Here is a 23470-nt window from a genome sequence, read left to right as displayed (position 1 = left end):
TCAAGACTTCACACAAACTTGTGCAAACTTCAAACTTCCTGGTCAAAATCAATATAAAAAATATTTTAGTCAAAAAAATAGTTTAGTCAAAAACATATTCTCTTTTGTCAGACTCAAACTTTGGCCTCAGGTGATTCACAAACCTGTCAAATACACACACTACTTCACTGCCTAGAGAACACTAGTGAGATCCGTTCAAAACACTGTTTCTAAAACCTCCTTTTGGGAAATAGAAACTCTTTTGTTAGGTAATGTCTGTTACAGTATACAACATAAATAGAAGGGTGCAGATGCTGTAAAATTCAGCAATAAACTTTAACAAAAGTTTACTTCCACTACACTACTGTACAGAGATCTTACAGATGAAAAATATTAGAAGAGAAAAATTCTAAGACCAAACAATGGAATACTGTCAGTTACTGTAAATAAATCAATAAATTCCTTCATTCAGCATCCTCTGCCAAACTTTTGTTTGGTTTGATCCTTATTTGTTATAGTGGTTTCTTAGTCTTCTGACAAAAGACTTCTCTGCCTTGCCTAGACAGTCAGTTCTGCTAAAAATAGAGTACATAGGGACTCCATTTACCATTTACATAGGGACTTGGCTAAAAATCAGTTCAACAGTAATGAGTTTGAAGGTGTACAACATGTGCTACAGTATTTCACTACATAGAATAATGAAAGTTCTCTCATCTGAAGTACTGTTGCCATGTACTGTTATTATATTGTATGTGTAAGTATTGAAACCTAAATGAGCCTGTGGGCCAACTTCCCTCGTGATCAGTCCATGCAGAAGAACTTGGTCAGCCAGAGTGCTTTGTAAGGACGCTTTGATCTCATTTTAAAGCCAAAAATCAGGAACTCTCGCAAAACACATGCCATGCAACAAAACAATAATATTTCTAATCTGAGGGGAGATCTACAGTAAAAGAAAACCATTTTCTCATATGCCCCTTCACCCATTCTTTGCCCCATCCCCCCATTTTTTATTTTCCCCTCCAATTCCTCTTTGTCTCCCACTACCAGGATTCATTTTCCAAAACACATAATCACTTGTGCTCTTGTTCATATCATCCTGAGATTCTGACCCGTGTGTCATCAGGTTTGCTGTTCACACATGGATAAATGTGTTGTTTGAGTTTATTTTTGATGCTTGAGTTAATTATATTGTGTCTTAGGGTCGCCGTGATTTTGCAAAGTAAGACATGTTCCTGGATCAACATCTTTTGTTGATCCTGGATCAATATTACTGTCCAAAAATATAGACTAAACCCAATTCCTACCCCTAAACCTAACAATAACCATAATTTATTACTAAAATCAGTGTGAAATGACAGCTGATTAAAAAAGGTGTAGAACCACCTTACCCTGATCATAAGCCTAAAACAGATATTTCCTGAAAAGTTATCCCTCAATTCTGATTGGTGAATTGGAATGTTGTTCCAGGACCAACAAGGAAGTTGAACCAGGAACATGTTGTACTGTCTTAGCCCCTACTAGTGGACAGATCCTGGCACAACCTTCAATTCCACCCTGGGCCTTAGCCCCTTCTGGTGTACAGATGCAATCAGAGCCTTTAGCTCCAGCCCAAGCCTGATATATAATTTATCCTTAGTTGTACTTTCTTAAATTAAAAAACCTGCTTTCTTTTTTTTTTAACATGATTTCAGATCAGGATTTTAAAGGCCTTGGTAATATCCTAGCATAAAGGTAGATTAGATTATGACATATTGAAACAATGTGTTTTTTTTTTTTTTTTGCTCAGTGCATGTTTAATTTGATTTATTAAAAGGTTAGATTTAATAGTTTTGATAAACCAATGAAAACAAAATGGCTGACTCCACATATAGACTGTAGTCAGGGTATCGCCACATTTAATTTTTGATGGGAATGAAATTGAGCTTTTGAGGGAGAGAAGAGAAGTATGTGTTCAGTGGATTGTAGGCCTACTATTGTTTAACATATTGAATGGTCCGATGATAGAATAGTCTTTTTGAGGAAAAATACCAGACAAAAACTAAAAAAAGCTAAGTTTTGTTTTGTTTTACTGTTAGGCTGCACTTGTGAAGACAAAAGCCAAATTGTATTCCAACTTTACACCACTAGATGTCGCTATTCTCCTTTGTCATGTGGAGCGCATGGGAGAAAATGTTGACACTAATTTCTAAGACAATTTGTATCCTCGGTTTGTGGTGAAGAAGATTCCTTTACCCATATGTCTTTGCATTTTCCCATTTATTATCTACATTTAAGTGTAATTTATCCTTAAACATTATGAGTTTTCAAGAAACATCAGATAAGAGTCAGAGTAGCATCTAAGAAGCACTGACAGCAGGAGGCACGACACCAGTTGGTCCAATTTTGCCACTAAAGCGTTAACATCATCCGTCTTCTCTCCCCTCCCACAACCTATTTAAACAAAAATCTGCCCTTATCTAGAGTCTTTATGAAGCCCGTTGCACACAGTCGCGAGTGACAGGCTTATCAACAGACGTGATGGCTTTGGCGGATCCCGAGTGTGGAATATCAAACGGCGCGGATTCCGTCTCCCCGTTTTCTGACATTATTGAACTAAATGTGGGAGGACAAGTGTATGTGACACGGCACACGACTTTAATAGCCGTACCGGATTCTCTTCTGTGGGACATGTTTAGTAGGAAAACACCGACAGAGCTGGCACGGGACAGCAAAGGTCGCTTCTTTCTGGACAGGGACGGCTTTCTTTTCCGATACATTTTAGACTACCTACGGGATTTAAATCTGGTTTTGCCTGACTATTTTCCAGAGAAGAGCAGATTACAGCGGGAGGCTGAGTTTTTTCAGCTGCGGGACCTGTCCAAGCTCTTGAGTCCCAATATGAGTAAAGACAACTCCATCACCGATGAGATCTGCCAGAGTGACTCGGAGGAACCGAGCGCGCCTCCGCTTCTGGGACCCGACGCCTCGCGCACAGTGTCCGTCGCTGTCACCACTCACTCGCCCTCCCTCGAGTCCAAAAAGTCGGGCTACATCACAGTCGGTTACCGGGGCTCATACACAATCGGAAGAGACATTCAGACAGACGCCAAATTCAGGCGAGTCGCGAGGATCACGGTGTGCGGGAAGACCTCTTTGGCTAAGGAGGTGTTTGGAGACACTTTGAACGAGAGCAGAGACCCGGACCGTCCTCCGGAGAGGTACACATCGCGCTATTATCTGAAATACAATTTTCTCGAGCAGGCGTTTGACAAACTGTCAGAGTTTGGCTTCCATATGGTCGCGTGCAGCTCCACTGGCACGTGCGCTTACTCTAGCAACGACCCAAACGAGGACAAAACCTGGACAAGCTACACAGAGTATGTTTTCTGTCGAGAATAAGCCAAAATGTGTCGCATTTAAGCGTGTACAGTATATAGGCATTCCACTACAAGAGTAAAGTTTCATCCGTGCTGGAGAGGTGTAGCCTATTGAAGTTATTCTTATTCATAAATTTCTAGTTGTGTGCCTAATAAAATTGGCTGTTTACTCCGAGACTTTTTAAATAGCCTACTACATGTATTACTAGTATTAACACACGCAGATTAACTAGCTATCATTGCACTTCTCTTCATAGCTTCGGTTTGTTTGCAGATAAAGTCATATTTAGATTTGAGGGCCTGTTTGTAAAAAGTCCCAGATGTGTTTTGTATTTGCATGCATTTTAATAAATAGTTTTCTTCACGGATCAATGATTTAACGGACGATTCGACTTGGAGGAAATATAAAGTCTGTTACTGACACATTAGGTAACATTTTGGAAATACTGTGTCATTCAGCATCCTTTGTGTTCATATAGATCTCACTTACGCTTTTCCTTCCAAGTTCAGTTTCATCTTTTCACTGTGAATAATCAACTAAAACCGAAAAGTTTAATTGCTGCCTTAATATCTTTAGTAAAATTAAAGTGGTGCCAAAGTTACCCTATAGTTGATTCATTGCACTTTTTTGACCACTTTAAAGTTCAGCACAGATTGAGAAAATGGAGTGTAACCTCTCAGAATTTAAATTCTTTTTTAAAATGAGACTATTCTTTTTACTGCATACAACTGTATTGTATTGAATTTTGCACATTTTTTGTTTGGGGGAAGAGTGGGATTTTTTTTCTGTCCTCTTAGGTTTACTGTTTCTATGTCTGTATTACAAGTGAGATCTCTCTTTTTTCCAGCATTGTAAGCATTTTCTATCTGTTGTCTGTTTAAAAGCTGATCATTCAATAAATTGTAATCTGTCATAATCTTTCAGTGTCAGCCTCAATTTTATTTGTTTGCAGTGTGTTTTGTGAAGCTCTAAAGGCTGGAGGGCTAAACAAGAACATATGTAACCATCTGCTGAATAACCCAGATTTACTCTTCTGTTTCGTGCAAATGCAGCCTCATGCTTTGTAAGCGCACACACACACACATATATATATATATATATATATATATATATATATATATATAGAAATATAATTAAATTGGATCACTGGAAAAATGCATGTTTGAATTTACATAGGATAAATTATCAAATTATTTTAACAACATGAAACATTTCTAGTATAACTTTTATCTAAACCATCAAACAATGATAGAGATTGAGGGAGAACATTAATTAAAGAAATAACGGATTAACAAATCGGTCCTCAAGATTGCTTTTTGGATGGATGCAGTATTATTAACTGTGCTCTCAAGAGGTTTGGGGGTCAGCCAGATTATTTCAGTGGCCGATCATGGATCATTGCCAGTACTAATGAATACAATAATTCCCTTTTCCGTTTTTTTGTGACACAAATGTTGTTGAAATGCAGATGGCGCAGCTGTGCACAAATATAGGTGGCATTATCATTTCGAGTGTATAATGAAAAGATCCAGCTGCAAGGTTATAGGGTTACAGAACGTGTCTTTCTGTTTACACTCAGTGAAGGACCTCAGTTGCAATTGCATTCAACAATATATTGATTCAAATTTTTCATAATATATTAATGGGATTACGTTTTTGAAAATTGCAGGTTTGACAGTTATTACACATGTAGAAGTCAGCTATTTTCTGTGAATGTGTAATACTTCTGATTAATTAGCCACTTTAGTTAAATAACTAGAAGAATAACAAAGTACCGGTAATTGAAATGGTTAAACTGTTTGCACCACAAACCCGTGTTTTTAGAGTTCTGAAAATAAGTTTATATAATAAATACCAATTTGCAATATCAAGCAGAATAACAGCTATTTTTTAAAACTAAAACAACAGGAACCGTTGTGTAATGTCTGCATTGGAGGGATAGTAGAAGCCATGTGAGGTCATGCATGTAAACAGAAGGGGACCAAGAACTGAACCATAAGGCACGCCATTGGTTGACGTGATTTGGAAACCTTAAGAATTGCTTGTGAGGTGAGACTTGAACAAGGAAAGTGCAGTGGTTGTGAGGCCCAGGTCTAGTAGGGGTGTAACGGTACGCAAAAATCACTGTTTGGTACGTACCTCCGTTTTAAAGTCACGGTTCAGTTCATTTTCGGTACAGTACGGGAAAGAAATGGAAACATTAAACTGCAGGTTGTTTATTACAATAAACTTTTTTTAAACAATTTGTTTACACTTTTTTAAAATACTTTTAAATAAAATGTATATAAAATAAAAAAGAATAAGAAATAAAATACTGCTGCAAAGTTCTCCACTAAATAAAATACTTTCAGTCTAAAACCAATATCATATAATAAAATATAATGAAAAATATAAATAAATAACCATGATTACAGTGCATCATTACCAATCCCAGCTTGTAGGCCTGCTCATATTTAAAAATATATATATATAACTTTTCCAAAGTTGACTGTGTCCTTTATCAGTAGGCTTTATATTTATGCTCAACATGAAGTATAGATATTGTTGTCGTGAAGACAAGATCCTAGTCTGTCGGCGGTCTCCCTCTATGTCAGTACAGTAGCAGCAGCGCGCCAGCGCCGCGTCAGGCACGATTCTGGTGTGTAAAGACACAGAAAACGCGAAGCAGCCATCACGCAACTGACGTGCAGCAGAAACACCACGCTCACGCCACGCAGCCAGTGTGTCGCCAGCCTTAGAATCAGCTTCAGGGCGGGATTTGCGCTGAACGCGGAGACTTCTGCCACTTAATATGTTCGTTTGGAAACACGAAAATGTATATGTTCCGCACACAAAATATTGCATTCAGAAAGCCCTGTACCGAAAGCCCTGTACCGAAACGGTCCGGTACAAATACAGGTACCGTTACACCCCTAGTAGACAGGTTACATAAAAACCTGAAATTCTGGAGATGCTTTATAGATGAGGTTGATAGTTGAAATATCTAGGGATAAAGCAGATGTTGTATTCACTTGTTATGCATCAACTCAGAATAAGTGGAAGCGATGTGACATACAGCCCAGTATGGTGATCCATACTCAGAATTCTTGCTCTGCATTTAACCAATCCAAAGTGCGCACACACAAACCGTGAACACACACCAGGAGCAGTGGGCAGCCATTTATGCTGCGGCGCCACGGGGAGCAGTTGGGGATTTGGTGCTTTGCTCAAGGCCACCTATCGTGGTATTGCCAGCCCGAGACTCAAACCCACAACCTTAGGGTTAGGAGTCATACTCTCTAACCACTAGGCCCACGACTCCACGATTCATGCATTGCAGCAGACAGATGACCATTTCTGTCTTTGAAAATGCAGAGACCTCTATCCCCATGCTGTTCCAGCTTACAGCATACTCTTGTTCTCCATGAAAACCTTTCTTTTCTGAGAAAATCAGATCAAAGCATTGCATAACTAAATATACCAGAAGTCTGACTTCAGACCAAAAAAAAGTGGTTGTTCAAATTCAATTGTTGGCTAAAAATAACCAGTACTCTCAGCTGGGAAATTTATTAATGGTCTGTGCGCTCATTCCACAGCTCAGTTGTTTCACAAAGAGAGTGCTAATTGAAGTGAAAATTTCATATATTTGAAAATGAATTAGTTTTTACACTCTTAACTTTAATGTGTAATATTCCTTGTGACCAAAACATACAGCATTTATGCAATGTACTTAATACACACATGCTCAATCATTCTTAATCTGCTGTCCAACTTATATGTGTACATTAAGGGCTAATGGGGTTACCATCACATGCCACTCAAGAACCTGAATTTAATTTGAGAGTATGTTCAGCATTCCCTGAGCTGGTGTTAACAGTCTGCCTATGAGGCATTTACATTTTACCTGTGAAAGTACAGTGGCATCATTGCCTACAGCTGAGATTTTATATGTTTAAAAACCTAGACTCATAACATTCTTCATGCAGACAGAAAATCTACAAACACTCTGCATTTTTAATCTATTGCTATTTGCTTGCAGTATTTGCTTGATGTATACATTTTTTTCTTAAGGGAATTAACTTATACCATACATATACAATTATAGTTTATAACCATTTTTAAAAAAAAATCCAGATCAGTTTAGGGGCAGCAAATGCAGAATGATTTATTATAGACTCATTACCCTGGGAGGGAATGGGATTTTTGACATTTTTGAAAGCATTTTGAAATAAAGTACTGACACGTTCATTTCCTAACAACCATGGCATGCATTCCCATGAGATCAGACATTTTAGATGATTTAGCAGTTCATCACCTTGAACACTTATTCAAGGTGGCATGAAAACACCCATTTACGTGGCATGAAAATCGCTTTATCATGTTGTTCTTTTAATAGACTCGATTTTAGTGATTCATCAGTAATTTGAGTTGTTGAGCTGTAAATTTATTTTTTAATTATTAAGTTTATCCTAGTCCTACAACACAGAATATAGTTGGAAACATCTTTAAATGGGTGCAGGTCTCTAGTTTGATATAAGAAAGGGGAAATTCACTGGGTGGATTTTTATCATTATAGGGTGGTTGTATACACACACTGCCAACACACGTTTCAGTTCAAACTACTTGTAAAAGTCTGATCTGATAACATTTAAATGAACTGAAGAAAGCAGCTCTTTGTTTGTAAACATTACAAGAAGTTATTCAGTTATCTCATGCAAATAATGTCAGACACATGTATCTAAGAATTAGTAATCCAGTGGTTAATATACTTCTATATTATTCAGCTGTGACTGATTTACAGATTGAGAGGGATTCACATTTTAAATGGCATGTAGAAATCGCATGCAGAGGTGTGGTATTTCACACCATTTCTTTTCAGTGATGCCACTACAATGTGTCTGTGCATTGTGTACTGTAGTCTTGACAGAAAGACAGCATCTTTTCACTGAGAACAAATGATACAGGCCTAAAATGTTCTTAAAAATTAGAAAGCTTATTGTTTTGTCACACAAACGATTCTACAAATGTTTACAAGAAAAAAAAAAAGGAAACTGACTATGTATCAAACTGGTAGATGAGACACATTCCTTTGAATAATTAATTAAAATATTCTTTCACAAATGGTATAACATAATTAACCTGTGTCATGAAAAAAACTCTGTGTATTATAAAATTAAACATTAATATTTAATTAGCATGCAGATGAAAGATTCCAAGTCCAACAATTAAACATAAATGAGTTTTCTGCTTCTAGACGGCAGTCTCACAATTGCTTTCACTTATTTAAACTGACTGTAGTTGTCAAGGCTAGTAATTTCAAAATAGTGCTCACTAGCTTTCTGAAAAACTTTCACACACAAATAAATGTTCTTCCTGTATTTCCATTTGTACTAGACACAAATGAATGTGTCCTTTACATGACATTTTACAATGGTTAAACATCGAGCCACATCATGTTGTCTTAAATTGTTAATCATTTTACATAACTCAATAAAACAGAAATGAAATAACATGACACTTATTATGTCATACTAGGATTGTGTTAAAATGTGAGTGGGTCATGCTAAATCTGCAAAAGCCTTTGCAATGATGAAATATAATGCAACTTCATTGTTTTCTCATTGAAATGAGCTCAAAATAAGTTAAATCAAAAGAAAACCATAATGAGAAAATAAAAAATAGATTATTATGAAACTGATGGTTTGTATCATATACTCACATACATTCACCTAAAAATCTGACAATGCATAAGAAATGAACATCCCAATCAATATGAGACAATGGCCTTTAAGATCATTTGACAAAGGCTCTTGCCAACTAGTTTAGTGGCTAACTAAAATGTAGGTTTCTTTATAGAAGGACATTAGGGACCTGCTTTACTTCCACATTGACATCTTCTTCTAAAAACCACTGGGCTGGCATGACCCTAGTCTCATCTTTAATCAACTCTTTACAATAAACACTTCACACAGGTGTTATGCAAAACACTTGGAGGCTGTTTGGCCTAATACATTAATAGGCAAATTGAGTCTGTTGGCCCCAAGCCCTGCTTAATCCAATGAATATTTTTCTGAAGAAACAGGTGACATATGAAGGTCTGCATGAACAATATGACTCAGAGTCTGTGCTTTGCATAAACACATGGTTACATTCATATTATGTTGTGTCTTTGGAGTGTAAGGTTGCAGTGTGTTCTGCTCCTGATGGAAAGAACCTCTGACAATTGCCTATCCACAGTGCAAGAGTCAATATGGCCAAGTATTTAACAGACATGCAGGAGAAATCACGCAACAGATGGTCTGTCTTCATAGACAAGAATGTCTTAAGGGAAAATGTTGTGTTAGAAATCATTTTTATTTGAAATAATTATAGACACTAAAAAGCTATAGGTAATTAAATTCCCATATATTATTTTCCTTTTTTGCACTTGTATCACATGAATTACAAGTTAAACTCTCTCAAATAGATACATATATATATAAAAAAAAAATCTATACCACTATTCAAAAGTTAGTGGACAGATTTTTTTTCTTTCTTTATAAATTAATAATTTTAATCAGAAAGGATTAATTAGATTACAAATAAATGCTGATAATTATAATATTCGACTCAGCAAAGAATCCTATATCACAAAAAAAAAAAAAAAAAAAGTATCACAGTTACCATGTTAAATATGCACTGTTTTCAATATTGGTATTAAAAAGAAATATTTCTTGAGCACCAAATCAGCATATTACTATGATTTCTAAAGGATCATGTGACACTAAAGACTGGAGTAATGACTGCTGTAAAATCAGCTTTGCTATCACAGTAATAAATTACATATTAATATATTAAATATAAAATAATTAACAATAATTTATTTTTTAAATTAATTTTTAATGATCAAATAAATCCATCATTGTTACGCATAAGAGGCTTCTTTCAAAATCATATAACAGATGAAGTCCCTCAAACTTTTCAACAGTAGTGAATGTTTTCTCATGGGTTACTCATTGGATAATAAGCACTATAATATGTGCAGACGCACAGGCAACGTGATCTTGGTGCAAACACACACATCTGTTCATTATTATACTATCACCAGATGTCTGCTTCTACCTTCTCATGTTATTAAGAGGACACAGCTTCAGCTTCATATCTGAAGAGATTGCTTCCATAAAAAAGAAAAAGAAAAAAAAAGTTCAGCTGTTTTATGCTAGCACAATCTATCTTTGAAGCGTGAAATATTTCACAGCAGTGACCTGGACTGTGATTTCCTGGTTGGCTTGCTCCAGAAATACAAATCACTTTGTACAAGTCCCTATTAAATTTGATAAAATATGGTAAAACAGCAAGAGTGTTGCCATCTTTGGTGCTATATACTTCATAAACACAGTAGCCTATAACCATATATAAATATATATATATATATACTGTATAAAGATAAAAAAAAAACAGGTAAATTGATTTCCTGCAGTACCACGGTGAGTATTCAAAACACTCTTCATACGTTATATGGAAGATGTTAATGCAGAGATGAGTAAAAATTCCTCAACAGAAATCCTATCGCAAAGTCAAACTGCATAGCTTCTGAAGCTACAGTATGGCTGCATATTTGGATTCGCTTCAGCAGAATCATTTATAGCCCAGGTTTGAGATAAGAAAGGACCGAATGTATGCCAACCCACTTTTATAATCAATATCCATTTGATATCATCTTGTTGAGCCGGGTTGAATTTTTAAGGCAAGACACTCCAAGCAAAATCAAAAAATTTTCATGTAAGTATAAATTTTGAGATTTTGCTACGATAATCTTATTTCTTGTGTTAGATTAGTGGGACGAAAACATCCAAAATACACATTTACATTTATTTATTATTTATAACACTTTCTCGATTTATGTCTAGATTCAATGACACATCTGTAAAGGCTAAATGTTTCTTTTTTTCTACTGCACCGAGCTGGAAATCTTCTCTTCAGAAGCACTTACAGTACATACACCATACTTTAAAGTTTTATTCCGATCTATATTCTGACAGTTTTTACAGACTGGCTTGTTAATATATCATCATACCGGATTTGTTTAACATTTTATTCCTAAAAATACAGTGTTTTTTTCTGGCTGTTGGAAGTATTTTCTTATGGGGTGATAAAAAGAGATATCCAAAATGCCCTATAACTGAGCCTACAGTAGCTTCTGTCCTGGGAATGGATGCAAATCAATGCATATTTAATTACATAATGCCTTATTTTCATAATTAAATACAAAATAAAATAAAACCATAATACAAACCATTGTCTTAAAGGAATACTCCACCCTAAAGATTGAACAAAGATTTTACAGTTTTGGAATAACATGGGCATAAGTGATTAATGACAAAATTTAAATTTCGATTTTAGGATTTTTTCAACTGGGGGGCACAAGAGGGGCCACGATTAATACAGAGGGGCTAATCTTGTGTTGTTTGAACTGTATATCCAAATCATTTCAAGAGTTCAGTAACCTTTAAAATCAGTAATAAACAGTGATACCCTATTATATTTCAATAGCAGTTATTCACTGATCTAAATCAAAACAATCAAATACAATGTGTATTAACTTTTCACTTTACAAAAGTGAAAGAAAAACTGTAAGAAATAAAAGAATCCAATGTATGAATAGTGTACAACTCACAAATAATAATAATAATAGAATTTATTTATAATAGCCTTATATAATATATACATATATATACAGTATATATATATATATATATATATATATATATATATATATATATATATATATATATATATATATATATTAGCCTTATTTATATAAATGCAGAATAACATTAATAATTCATAGAAATAAATACACAATTAATGAATTAATATAACTAATATAAATTTAATATAATAAATTGTTTTTATTTATTATCCACATCCCATTCAATTTGCATAGCAGCAGTTGCAGTAAATTTGCATTGATAAATAAACAAAATCTACTTATGTCAAGGCTAATTAATATCATATAAAATCAATAAAAATATCATATATCCATACTTTGTTAGATAGCTACTTGTTCAAAAAGGTAGCTTTAGTTTAACATGTAAAATATGTGGATCCTATAGAAACAGTTTAGAATAGCTTAATTAGTCCAGTGTTATTTTAGTATTAGTTATTTATTTTGCTATTTAATCATGCATTAAATATTTATGTATGATTTTTTTATTTGAGAATGTTTCTGGGTGTCATCAAATTACGTTTTGTCAATAACTTCTGTGAACACACAGTACACACCGAATTTGAGACTTATTTTATTTACTTTGATTGACACAAAATTCAAGAAAACTACAATATATTATATAGCAAGTAAAAATCAGGTTATAGAAATTACATACAATTCATTTTAGAGAGAGAGCTTTCCAGGGTGCAGACAGCAATCGCGAATGATTTAGAACACCAACTGAATTTATGATAAATCTACAGACGCAAATAGACTGAAGGTGTAGTAAAATAAAGTGCTATATGTGTATTTTGGACTTTTTTTTTCACCACAAGTCTGAAAGAAGACATGTTATTGAAAACAAACAGCCCCAAATCTCAAAAATGACCAGTAAAAAAAAAAACTATGTTTTTGCATGTCTCACCCATAGACTGTAAAAAAAAGTCTCAAGTGTGGAGCGTTAGATAAACATCATACGATTTGTTTCGTCACCTCACTTGAGTGAAAAAAAGTTGCTAATCGACTGCATGATTCAATAATGACTTTATTATTATATTATATTATCAATTATACTTTTTTTTTTAAACCATTGCTTTAAATTGCGTTGTTGCCTATATCGGCGCGTTCGGCCGAAAAATAAGTAAATCGTAACGCAGTAAACCCCTTTTACATTCAGCATCAGAGGAGCATAGTAAATATAATGATTAGCATCTTGTTTTGCTCTAGGAGATAACATCGTCATCGAACCTGGTCTAACACTGAAAGACGTTAACGTTAGTACCAAACACTTCTTGCACTGCAACAACTGGCTAATCGAAAAACATAAGCTATATAAAATAGATCAACTTATCGTGTGCTTTTTTGTTGTTGTTGGAAAACAGCAGCTCGCTATTCTTGGTCCTCGTTGAGAAGCATTGCGACGCAATCATGAGTTATTTACTAAACTGAAAGATTATGATTTGAATCTGTGAGTGACAGACAAGTAGAAGGGTGGGGGCACACTGGGGGGCCAATCAGTTTTCAGGAGGGGCCAGTGCCCCCATGGCCCCTCCCCTGGTTACGCCACTGGGGTGGAGTATCCCTTTAATGTGGTGTGAATAGTCAACATTAGGAAGCATTTTAATATCTATAAGATAATATTTACTCTATCCAGTCGTGCCTTGTTTCAGTCTAACTTAATTTATTTTTGCAAAACCAATTTCACTGTTACTCATACTTCCAGAAATAATAGCCATTGGTTAAGAAATACATGGATCACAGTGTTCAATACAGGTCTTAAAAGGTCAATATGCAACTAAGTGGAAAAGGAAACAGCCCAAGCACAGCATCAAACAACCCTGTAATCACTTTACCCACAAATCTGTTTATCTTCATCAAGAAGTAGTCGATGCACTCTTTCCAGGAGGGAAAGGATTTGTTCCAAAGCTAGCCGAATTGTGTCTACCATATGCGAAGGACTGCCTTTTCTGCATTACTTCTTTCTTTCATCTTAATTAAAATACATCATTATTATTAATATAGCAGATTGTTTCTTAATACACAGATTACAACACAGTGCACAAATCCTGTTGATGCTGAATACCAGGACTGTGAGCTGAGCATAAAACCAGCCAAGAATGCATTTCCAATAGGTATTTCCATTCCACTGTCCTTCAGTATCCTTGGATATGCTTTGAACCACCTTTCACATTTTGCACATCCCTTTCATGCTGCAAACCTTCATTGTTCTACAGTCCAGTGCATTTCAAATGGTGTTGATCAGGAAATACCTGGGTTTTTGGAAGATCTTCAGGAACAAAGATCAGCCATTTCTGACTCAACCACAGGAAAAAGCTCTTTAGCATGTACAAATAACTTAGATCTACAAATATGAATTAAACAATTTCATCCTTTGAAAGACAACCTTTGTAGATTTTTGCTTATGCATATGTGTGCTCGTTTGTTGTTGTGCATGTGGGTTTATGTGTGTGTGTGTGTGTGTGTGTGTGCTGGTTTTAACAGGGCTGTGAGAGTGCAAAGTATTGCTGTTATCCATCACCTCAGTGTCTTCCATTTCAGCAGCTCACTTAGAGATAAAGCGATTTGTTTATATAGATACAAATAAGTTATAATTTTCTTTAGCATGTTCATTGATGTTTCCTTCTCCTATTGTTTTGTATATGAATGCTAATTTGTCTGAGTGTAAGAGTCAATTGAATTTGGAAAAAAGACAATTACCGGTTCCTGTTGTGATGAGGAGTGTAATCCTTCCTTCTTTAAGTAGTATTACTCTTGGTAATTCTATTTGAAAGAAAAGAACAGTGTTCAGTAGGGGTGTGACGAGACACTTATCCCATGAGACGAGACGAGACGAGACACGAGACTGGGTTTACGAGACGAGACAAGATTTTTAAACTTGTTTAAAAAAAATCCTCAATGATGAAATATATAGAGAAAAAGTACTGTAAAATAGTCTTTTATTCAACTGAAAAACACAAAAATGCAAAAAATTAAGGTGCATTTTGAAATCAAATCTCACTTTATGAAATTAAATAACTATTTTAATAAATGCTATGCAGGTTTAACAAGATGTAAACACTGCAAAAGGTTTTGCCACAAACTCAACTGACAGGCAAGTAATTTGGTTTTATATAATATATATATATATACTAGAAGAAGAAGTTTAAAAAAGATAAGAAAACGTGTGCCAGAATGTTAACTGTCCGCATGAACTCAAAGAGAAGCTCAGTTTAGCATCTTTGAGACGGTGAGGACAGGGATGTTTTCTTCTTTAAGTTTCACAAAAGAAGGACTGGTTTAATCATTGAACATGCTCACAAGACACACTTCCACAGGATGGGCTTGAAAAGTGCCCCATCATCCTCCATCTCATCTGCTTATCTCACTTCAGCAGCAGGGGTCTCGCCATGCAGGGGTCTGTAAATGGCAGCACGAGTGGAGTATTCCTGGACCAGCACAAGCAAGTCTATTGATCTGGTTCGGCCACCAGACTTGGCAGGGGGTGGTATTGTCAATAAGGTGCAACCTGTATAGCTGTGGAATCAGCTGGTAGCCATTTAATTGAGCATTACATGCTGATGACCTATCCTACTCATTGGAAATGCATCATGGGAGATTGATATTGATAACGAACAACAACATCTGTCACTCACATCAGTGATAACCAAGGAAGTCTATAATTCTAAAGCTGTCTGTTAGTCCTCCCGTTTATCCCAGTGGCAGCTGCTCGGCTGGTGATGGACCCCTCGGAGGTGCATCATTTGAAATCTGCCATCCAAAGCAAATATGACAAAATATATAATTAATGTCAATTAAGCTTTCACAACTGTGGATATTTGATCAGTTTATTGTTGAAATTGTTTCAGATTTGGCATGACTTTTTACGTCTTTCCTTTCCTTGTTTGATATACTCAGATGTTAGTTTTAATGGATTATATACAACAATACAAGATACACAAAGTAATTAACCCAGCATCTACAGTAGTGTGATGTAGGCAAACACCCTCATAAATCAGTATGGAACTGGATTCAGAGTAAAGCAAATGAAAGTTGATTTTATGACAACAAACGATATCAATGAAATTCATCAAGCACTGTGTAATCAAAAGACTCTTTCACTGCAGCTGTCTGATTCATCCCTCAAATGTCTACCTGCCTCTAGCTTTCATCATCAGAAAAGGATGCAACTAAATAAATGCTATTATTGGTGTGGGCCTTTCAGTCACTTAGAGAGGTTCATACATACTAGTCAAACATACAGATTCCCTAATGATGAATGGGTGCAGGTAGATTGCTTTCTAAGGAATATTAAGTCTTTTAATGTTGATTAATGTAAGCCCTTGATTTTATTAAAGGGCATCAGCAGTGAAAAGGTTTCAGGGAGGCTGAACAGACCTGCAGTGACATGCACTTTATTCAATACCTAGCCTTAATATTTCAAATTCATAATTCTGTTTGACTTGAGTTTAAAATGTGAAAAGCAGAATTATACAGTATGATAACTACCGTTCTAAAGTTTGGGAGAGGTAAGATTTTTAAATGTTTTTTTAAAGAAGTCTTACCAACGCTGCATTTATAATATTTGATCAACTCAAAACATACAGCAAAAACAGCAATATTGTAAAATATTACTATTTAAAACAACAAATTTTCAGCAGCCATTATTGCATTCAGCAGTGCCACATGATCCTTCAACATATATCAACATATAAATAAAAATGATTTACAAGATTTAAACAATCCTTATTTCATTTGTACTTCCAGACCACACAGCAGTTAAAAAGTACAAATTTAAACAGTGTGAGCACAATGTAATATAACTTGAAAACAAAAGGTTAATAACTATTGGCGGTCCGACTCTCAGAGTCCATTTGGAAATGGAGAAGTAATGAGTATTCTTCCAAAACAAACAAGCTAAGCTGTGCAAAGAGTGGGCACTGGCGTCATTCCCTCCTGGGGGTCTTCCTCTGAAGCAGATACTGCTCGATTCCCCCAGCCCTTCAGCCAAGGAGGCAAAAGAAAGATAACAGCTATCCTGAGGGCCAGAAGCCACTCAAAAATGTTGTCTATATGTCGCAGTAAATCTCCATAAAAGATTGCAGAATTCAAGATGCATTCTCATTATACTAAGGTTGTACATTTTATTACTACATCATTCACACAGTTGCTGCTTTTCTCTTTTCTTGAAGACACCACTGTATGGTTCTGAAAATTCTGTACAAAACTTCTGCTGTTGCCAATTTATCACCATCATAGATCTGCAAATGGTAAATAAACTCTTGGATTACAGGGTTATTTGTCATGATTGCTCAAAACGCTACATATAATGATATGATATTGGGTAGGCTTCAGACAAAGACTGTCCACAGATTAGAACAGAAGCACCGCCAAGAGAAAATGACACATTCATGCTCACATTGACTGGATAACAATGTTTTTTAAAAAGCAGAACAATCACAATTTGTATTTTCTATATGTAATATGAAGGGAAAGGGTTATGAAAGAGCTGGATTGGACAGTGATCAGAGAGGAATCAGTGCTTCCGTGGGAAGAAATCAGATCATTCAATGAGAAACAAATAAGGTGAAGGGACACAGGTGATTGCTGACATTTAACCGTCTTGAGCTCGACTTATGTTTTAGGACACGTAAATGTATGTAAAAATAACAGTAAAATTAATATTGAATTTTACTTATTTAACTTCAGATTCACATAATTTACAAAGACTCAGAATATAAAATGGTGTTATTAAAGTTAAGTTTAATATAAAGTTTTCATAATATAGGGAACGTCAGTAGATATCAGCCTGATACTTAAATGTGAAGTATATATTTATAGAACTAATCAGTTTTATTATTACAGTAGGCCTATATAAAGGTCAAGTAAAACACATGGGCAGTTTTTCTACGGAAAAACTAATTAGCGTGTTTGCAGAGGAATGGAGTTATGCAAGAAATAAAGGCAGTTTATCTGATAAAGGAACTGAAACCACTTCAACATCTTAAGGAAGGGAACATTATTAGATATGGTCTAAATAAGGACTGTTTCAGACATGGTTCTTTTAGCAATCAGGTGATTAAAAGTAGCTTGACATATTCACAGCAGTGAATAAGGATGAACCACCTGAGGAGGAGGATTTGTGCCACTCTGTTGCCCGTCTTGCCAGCTTGCAGCTGCCGCAACGTTCAAATACAAGGAAGCGATGTAAAATTCACACAATTCAATCCATTCGGCAAATCAGTATTCATGGATTCCCTGTTCAAATCAGAGGTGCATAAAAACATGAGTGTGTTCTAAAAAGCTGAAAAAAAGTAAAACACTGCAAAGAAGAATAATAAAGCCTCAAACCACCCTTTAAGTTACGATCACAGGCTTTAATTGTTTCTGTAAGTCACAATGGTTGCGGACCAAGGGAAGCCTTTTAATCCAGTTACAAATAATACCTTGACTCACCTCCATTCTAAGCCCAGACATTTGTTTCTATGACAACAGCTGCGTCACGACCCCAGAGAACACTTGATCAACGTACTGCCATCTTTAGAAGATCTGAGGTCACTACTTAAAGCTTATAGATAAAAATAAACCTTACAATGTATGTTGAGTTTCTCAATACATAGTAGGTCTTTGTCTGTGTGAGACAAGTTGCCAAATCCATCAATAAACACAAAGCAGCAATTGGGACGTTGTCCAAACACTAAACTAATATTATGGCGATGTTATGTATGTTATCTATGTTATGTATGACATAACTGAGTAATCTCCCACACATAAAACTTGATCTCCAGTCTTGATCTCACATACTACACAATCTTCTAAACAGAAACTCTCAACTCTATTTTTGGCATTTTATGAAGGCTAGAGGCCCTAATGGTTCATTCTAGTCATAAAAATGCAAGTTTGGCCTTGTCACTCGGCCCATGTTGTAGTACTGCTCCAGCTTGTTAATTTATGGAATAAGGCTCTCCCTAGCTAACATTTGTCCTTGCTCTTCTCAGTTCCATATTAGATGTCATTCAGGCACAATGCCAAAAACATCTGATTCGAGGTCATGCACCACTTCATTGCCCTTCTCACAAAGCTGTTAACATCTGTCTAGCTAGAGTAGCAGACTACTTCTCCTCTATAGTGCCAAACTGCACTTTGATTAGCTTAATTCTAAACCATAAGAAATAATGAGAGCATAGATTTTATTTTAATTGCCTGGTAAAAACTATGGTTGTCAACACAGTAGCTTAAGTCTAGTTGAATGTATGCATTTAAAAAAATACAGGACTGGGGGACACAAGGGGATAAAATAAATTAAAATATACACATATGTAGCCAAAACAATTACACATTATACAGCACATGTTAGCATTAGCACTAATGTGATAGAATCACTAAGCAACCTTATCTGAGTAAACCTTCAACTAACGTCATGACCATTTGCACCTGGTAACTCTCCCATGACACACACAACCATATGAGAAAGGAACACGATGGAACTATATACCAAGTACTGTGTACACAGAGCAAATGCCACCCACAGGAATTATGTCACCGTGATGCATAGCTAGAAATGCACTCACCTAAAAAAGGATGATTCTGAAATTCACAGAAACCTTTTTTAGAAGAAATTCATATGGGCCTAATATAAAAAAACAAGATTTAGGATTCCTCTTTTAGAAACACTCGGGACTCAGAGAAAAAGCATATGCTGGTTAGGTATGTTTTGATGCATGATTTTGAGCTGGTTTAAGCTGGTCTTTTAAGCTGGAGTAACTCTCTTGCTCAGGACTGACTAATAACCAGCTCATGATCAACTAAGGACCAGGTTAAATCCAGCTCAAACCATTTACCATGCTTCAAAACATATACCTAAGCAGCATATGCTGGGATTTCAACATGGAATCGTGCTGATTTCATTGTGATTGCATAAGTGCTTGTAATTATTACAAACGGAAGTCAAAACGATCTTACATGACATACCAGTAACAGAGAACATCTTAGTTTCTTAAGTAAAAATCTACAGATTTAGCGGTGTTTTTTTTTACAATTTTATAAAAGCCTTTCAATATATGTCTATGAACTTTTAAATTAATGATCATCAGTGCAAGACAGTTTTAATGGCCAAATTCTCAAAGCAGAACTACAATTTTTAAAAATTCTGAAGAGAAATTCCATTTCAGGAGTGAGAAAACACACCAATGCTCCCATCTATTAAAACACACACACACACACACACACACACACACACACTTTAGTCACAATAACACATCACTCCACCACTTCCCCAATCAAATAAGTAATCCACAACATTGCTGTAAGTCATTTTTGTTAACAAATTGCGTGACTATAGGCTTTCCATGTATTACTATATTTTAAAAGAGGGTCACTCAGTTATTTCAGTGTTAAATGCATTTCAAACTGCAACCTGGTCCAGTGCATAGAAGAACAATTTAAAAAGTGCTCAGCCTTTGAAGAGCACTCACTGATGACACTGGAATATGGCTCATCCGTGACATGTGGAGTCCAGAAATCACCAAGCACATATATGCGGCCACTGCACCAAAAATAATTATTGATACTTAAAGTATAAATCTGTAAGACCAAAAACATAATTGGATTAATCAAGTGAAAATGTGCCCTTTTTAAGATTTTAAGTGTGATGATATCTAAACCAAAAACTGCTAGCGGCTCTAATTTTTCCAATATTCCTAAACTTCACACCATACTTAATCTCCTGAGATCTTCAAAATCATTTAGTGTGAAAACAGAAGATTAACTTGTGACTTAATATTCACCTCCCTGCCCAGCTCAGCACAATGGCATCTGAACAGCAGGCAAGAAAACATCCTCTTGGCATAATAACTTCAAGCATATCTGCATCCTCCAGCTGTGGCCGCCTTAGCATTCATGAGCAGTGAAACATTTTGCATGTCACTGAAAATGAAGGGCTAGCACATTTCATTGGAGGCCAAGCACTAGACAGAGTGGTACAGTAAGATAGAAGACAAGTATAGATTGGATCTTTGAAGTATGCCATCAAGGGAAATTAGAAATCAGTGCCTGCAGTGATCGCACTCGGCTTAGGTCTTGACATAAAAAATGAATCGCTTTCTACCCCCACACCAAATCTCCATTTGACAGAGAGAGTGGGTGTTCTGCCCCCTTTAAAAAAATCCCTTTGATTCTCACACCTAAAAGAATCCTTCCCTCATCCACTTCAGTCAGGTATCCATTCACTTCTCATGTGTGTGTTTGGCTCCAAAGTGCGGAGGAGAAACAATGCGGCATCTGAAAACTGTGATTGAGGGCTACGCTGCATGTCACTGCCAGGTTACTAAGTGCTGGTTTAATGGACACTTTTTAGTCAGTCACTATATTACACACCTCCACAAAACAACAGGAGCCTTCTGCACAGAAAGGCTGGTAATAACAAGCCATGGGAAAACACTAGAAAAGGAGGATAAAACTCAACTAGCTGTACATTGTACCCAAAAAGGATCACTATCCAAACAGATCTCTGCATTAACTGAAGTGTTTCAGGAAACTCAGGAAAGTGTGTTGAAAAATGAAATGTTAGCTGCATAAAATCTCCACAGCACCAGGACAAAGTGGGAACATTCTTTTTCTTTAATCGATCCAAACTATTGCCTACAGCCATGGTCCGGGACACATCAGGATCTAACTCGATTTCCTTTCACTTCATCAAGAGGTTCTAGAACAATCCCTTTTCAAAGCGCCGGAAGAAGCTTCTGGTTATCATGACACAAGAACAGCTTGTTGAGAAAACGGCTCTGATAAGAAAAGTAGTAAAAGTAAGCCAAAACACAATAATCTTGAAAAGAGCAATGATGAGATAGCATACAAGTTTGACACTATGTTCTTGAAGATGTTAAGATCTCCAAACACCTCTTTGTAACTTCAATATTAGTTTGCTAGGCTAGTGTACCATTCAACTTAAACATTAGCATATCCAAAGTACAAATATGCCCATTTGCTTCTTTGTTATTACCTGAACTGTAATGTGACTAAAAACTGTAAGGCAGTAGGCAACTGCCTTTTAAAGAGCCTTTTAATAAAATAAATTAGCCTTCCAAAACAGTATTTGAATATTTAGATATGAATGTCTTTCGAGTGGTTTGAATGAAATTTGTCATGTCCCTTTGTAGTGTTATCTATCCAACATGTCAGATTAGAGAAGTGCAGTGCCTTGCAGGTGATGTTCAGTGAAAAAACTAAAACCATGGCAACTAGACATGGCTGACATCAATAATGCGGACTAAAATTAGCATCAGTCCAGAGAGCAGGTGGAGGAGGAAATCCTCTACCCCTCCACCCACCAAGCTAAAGACACTCAGACAATGAGATCGGACATCTGTAGCACCTCTTTAACTGAATTTCAAAGATCTCTTTATGCATGTTCCACAGGTCAATTAACTGTTCACCTAGACCACAGCGCCCCCTTGAGCTGACGAGCTTCAATTAGAAACAAACTAATTAAAAAACAAGTAGGTAATAAAGAAGTAGCAAAGTAAGCTAACCCATAACCAACAAGATGTATATATTTTGTAGATGATACAGAATGTTATCAATTGTGGATAAAGCTTAAAAATACGAATCAGAGTGGGAACCTGCCAGAAGGAAACGCTATCTAGATGTTCCATATCTGGAAAAATGTCCACTTACTTTTTACCTCCGGGTGATCAAACTGTCAAAATGACAAGTGCCATTGTAGCCAGAACTTCTTTTCTGAGTAAGAAAAGAAATACACATGGGGAGACATAGAGAAACGCAGGGCTTAAGGCTATATGAAGCTTTTAAAATGTCCAATGTTCTATTGATATACTTGCTACATTTAGCTACTAGCTAGTTATCTGGCATTAACCATGGTTTTATAGGCTAGTTAGGGACAGTTAAAGCACAAAAACCATTAGTGTAGCAAGACCATGGTTGATTTGTGGTTACCATGGTTTAACTATAGTAACCATTAATATTTTTCTTTTATGCATAGATAATCCTTGGTTTATTTTTGTGGGGGCAGTACTACAGTCATGAGAATCAACTGATGCCCTCCATTAGAATCAACTGCAGGAATTGCAGGGCTCCTATTTTTCTGTCCTCTTATATTCTGAACAATAAGATTATTATAAATGCTCCTGAGGCCCTGATACATCAGATTCCCTTTTATTGGACTAGCAGTGAATTCCCAACACGTGTTTGCAGTGTGCAGATGTAATGTCATTAGGCAACTGTAACAAAAATACACTCTCATTGAAAATTATCAGGGGAAATGCACTGTAGTACTACAATATGATAAAAAAACAAGAACCATTGTAAAAGGAATTGGATGAAAATCCCCTGTGACTGTGATGAGGCTATAAACAAAATGAAAGTCACTTGGAAAAACAGTGGATTCAAACTAGTTTTAAACGGAAAAATAAAAACCAATTAATCAGAGATTAGACAAGTAAATCACACTCA

The 23470-nt window shown here is 35.9% G+C and overlaps 1 protein-coding gene across 1 annotated transcript; it reads left to right on the top strand.

Annotated features, from left to right (window-relative positions):
- The first annotated feature begins 2496 nt into the window (after positions 1 to 2496).
- Positions 2497 to 3747, top strand: LOC113109354 (BTB/POZ domain-containing protein KCTD12-like). Its single transcript, XM_026272971.1, has one exon. It carries the CDS (start codon positions 2497 to 2499, stop codon positions 3355 to 3357), a length of 861 nt encoding a protein of 286 aa, XP_026128756.1. The 3' UTR covers positions 3358 to 3747.
- The last annotated feature ends 19723 nt before the right edge of the window (positions 3748 to 23470 follow it).

This window comes from Carassius auratus, chromosome 9 (genome assembly GCF_003368295.1).
Source record: "Carassius auratus strain Wakin chromosome 9, ASM336829v1, whole genome shotgun sequence".
Lineage (NCBI taxonomy): Eukaryota > Metazoa > Chordata > Actinopteri > Cypriniformes > Cyprinidae > Carassius > Carassius auratus.
This window is presented reverse-complemented; position numbering and strand designations above follow the sequence as displayed.

Excerpts from the sequence above, each read along its gene's own strand:
- LOC113109354 (XM_026272971.1), top strand. The coding sequence starts at position 2,497 with ATGGCTTTGGCGGATCCCGAGTGTGGAATATCAAACGGCGCGGATTCC.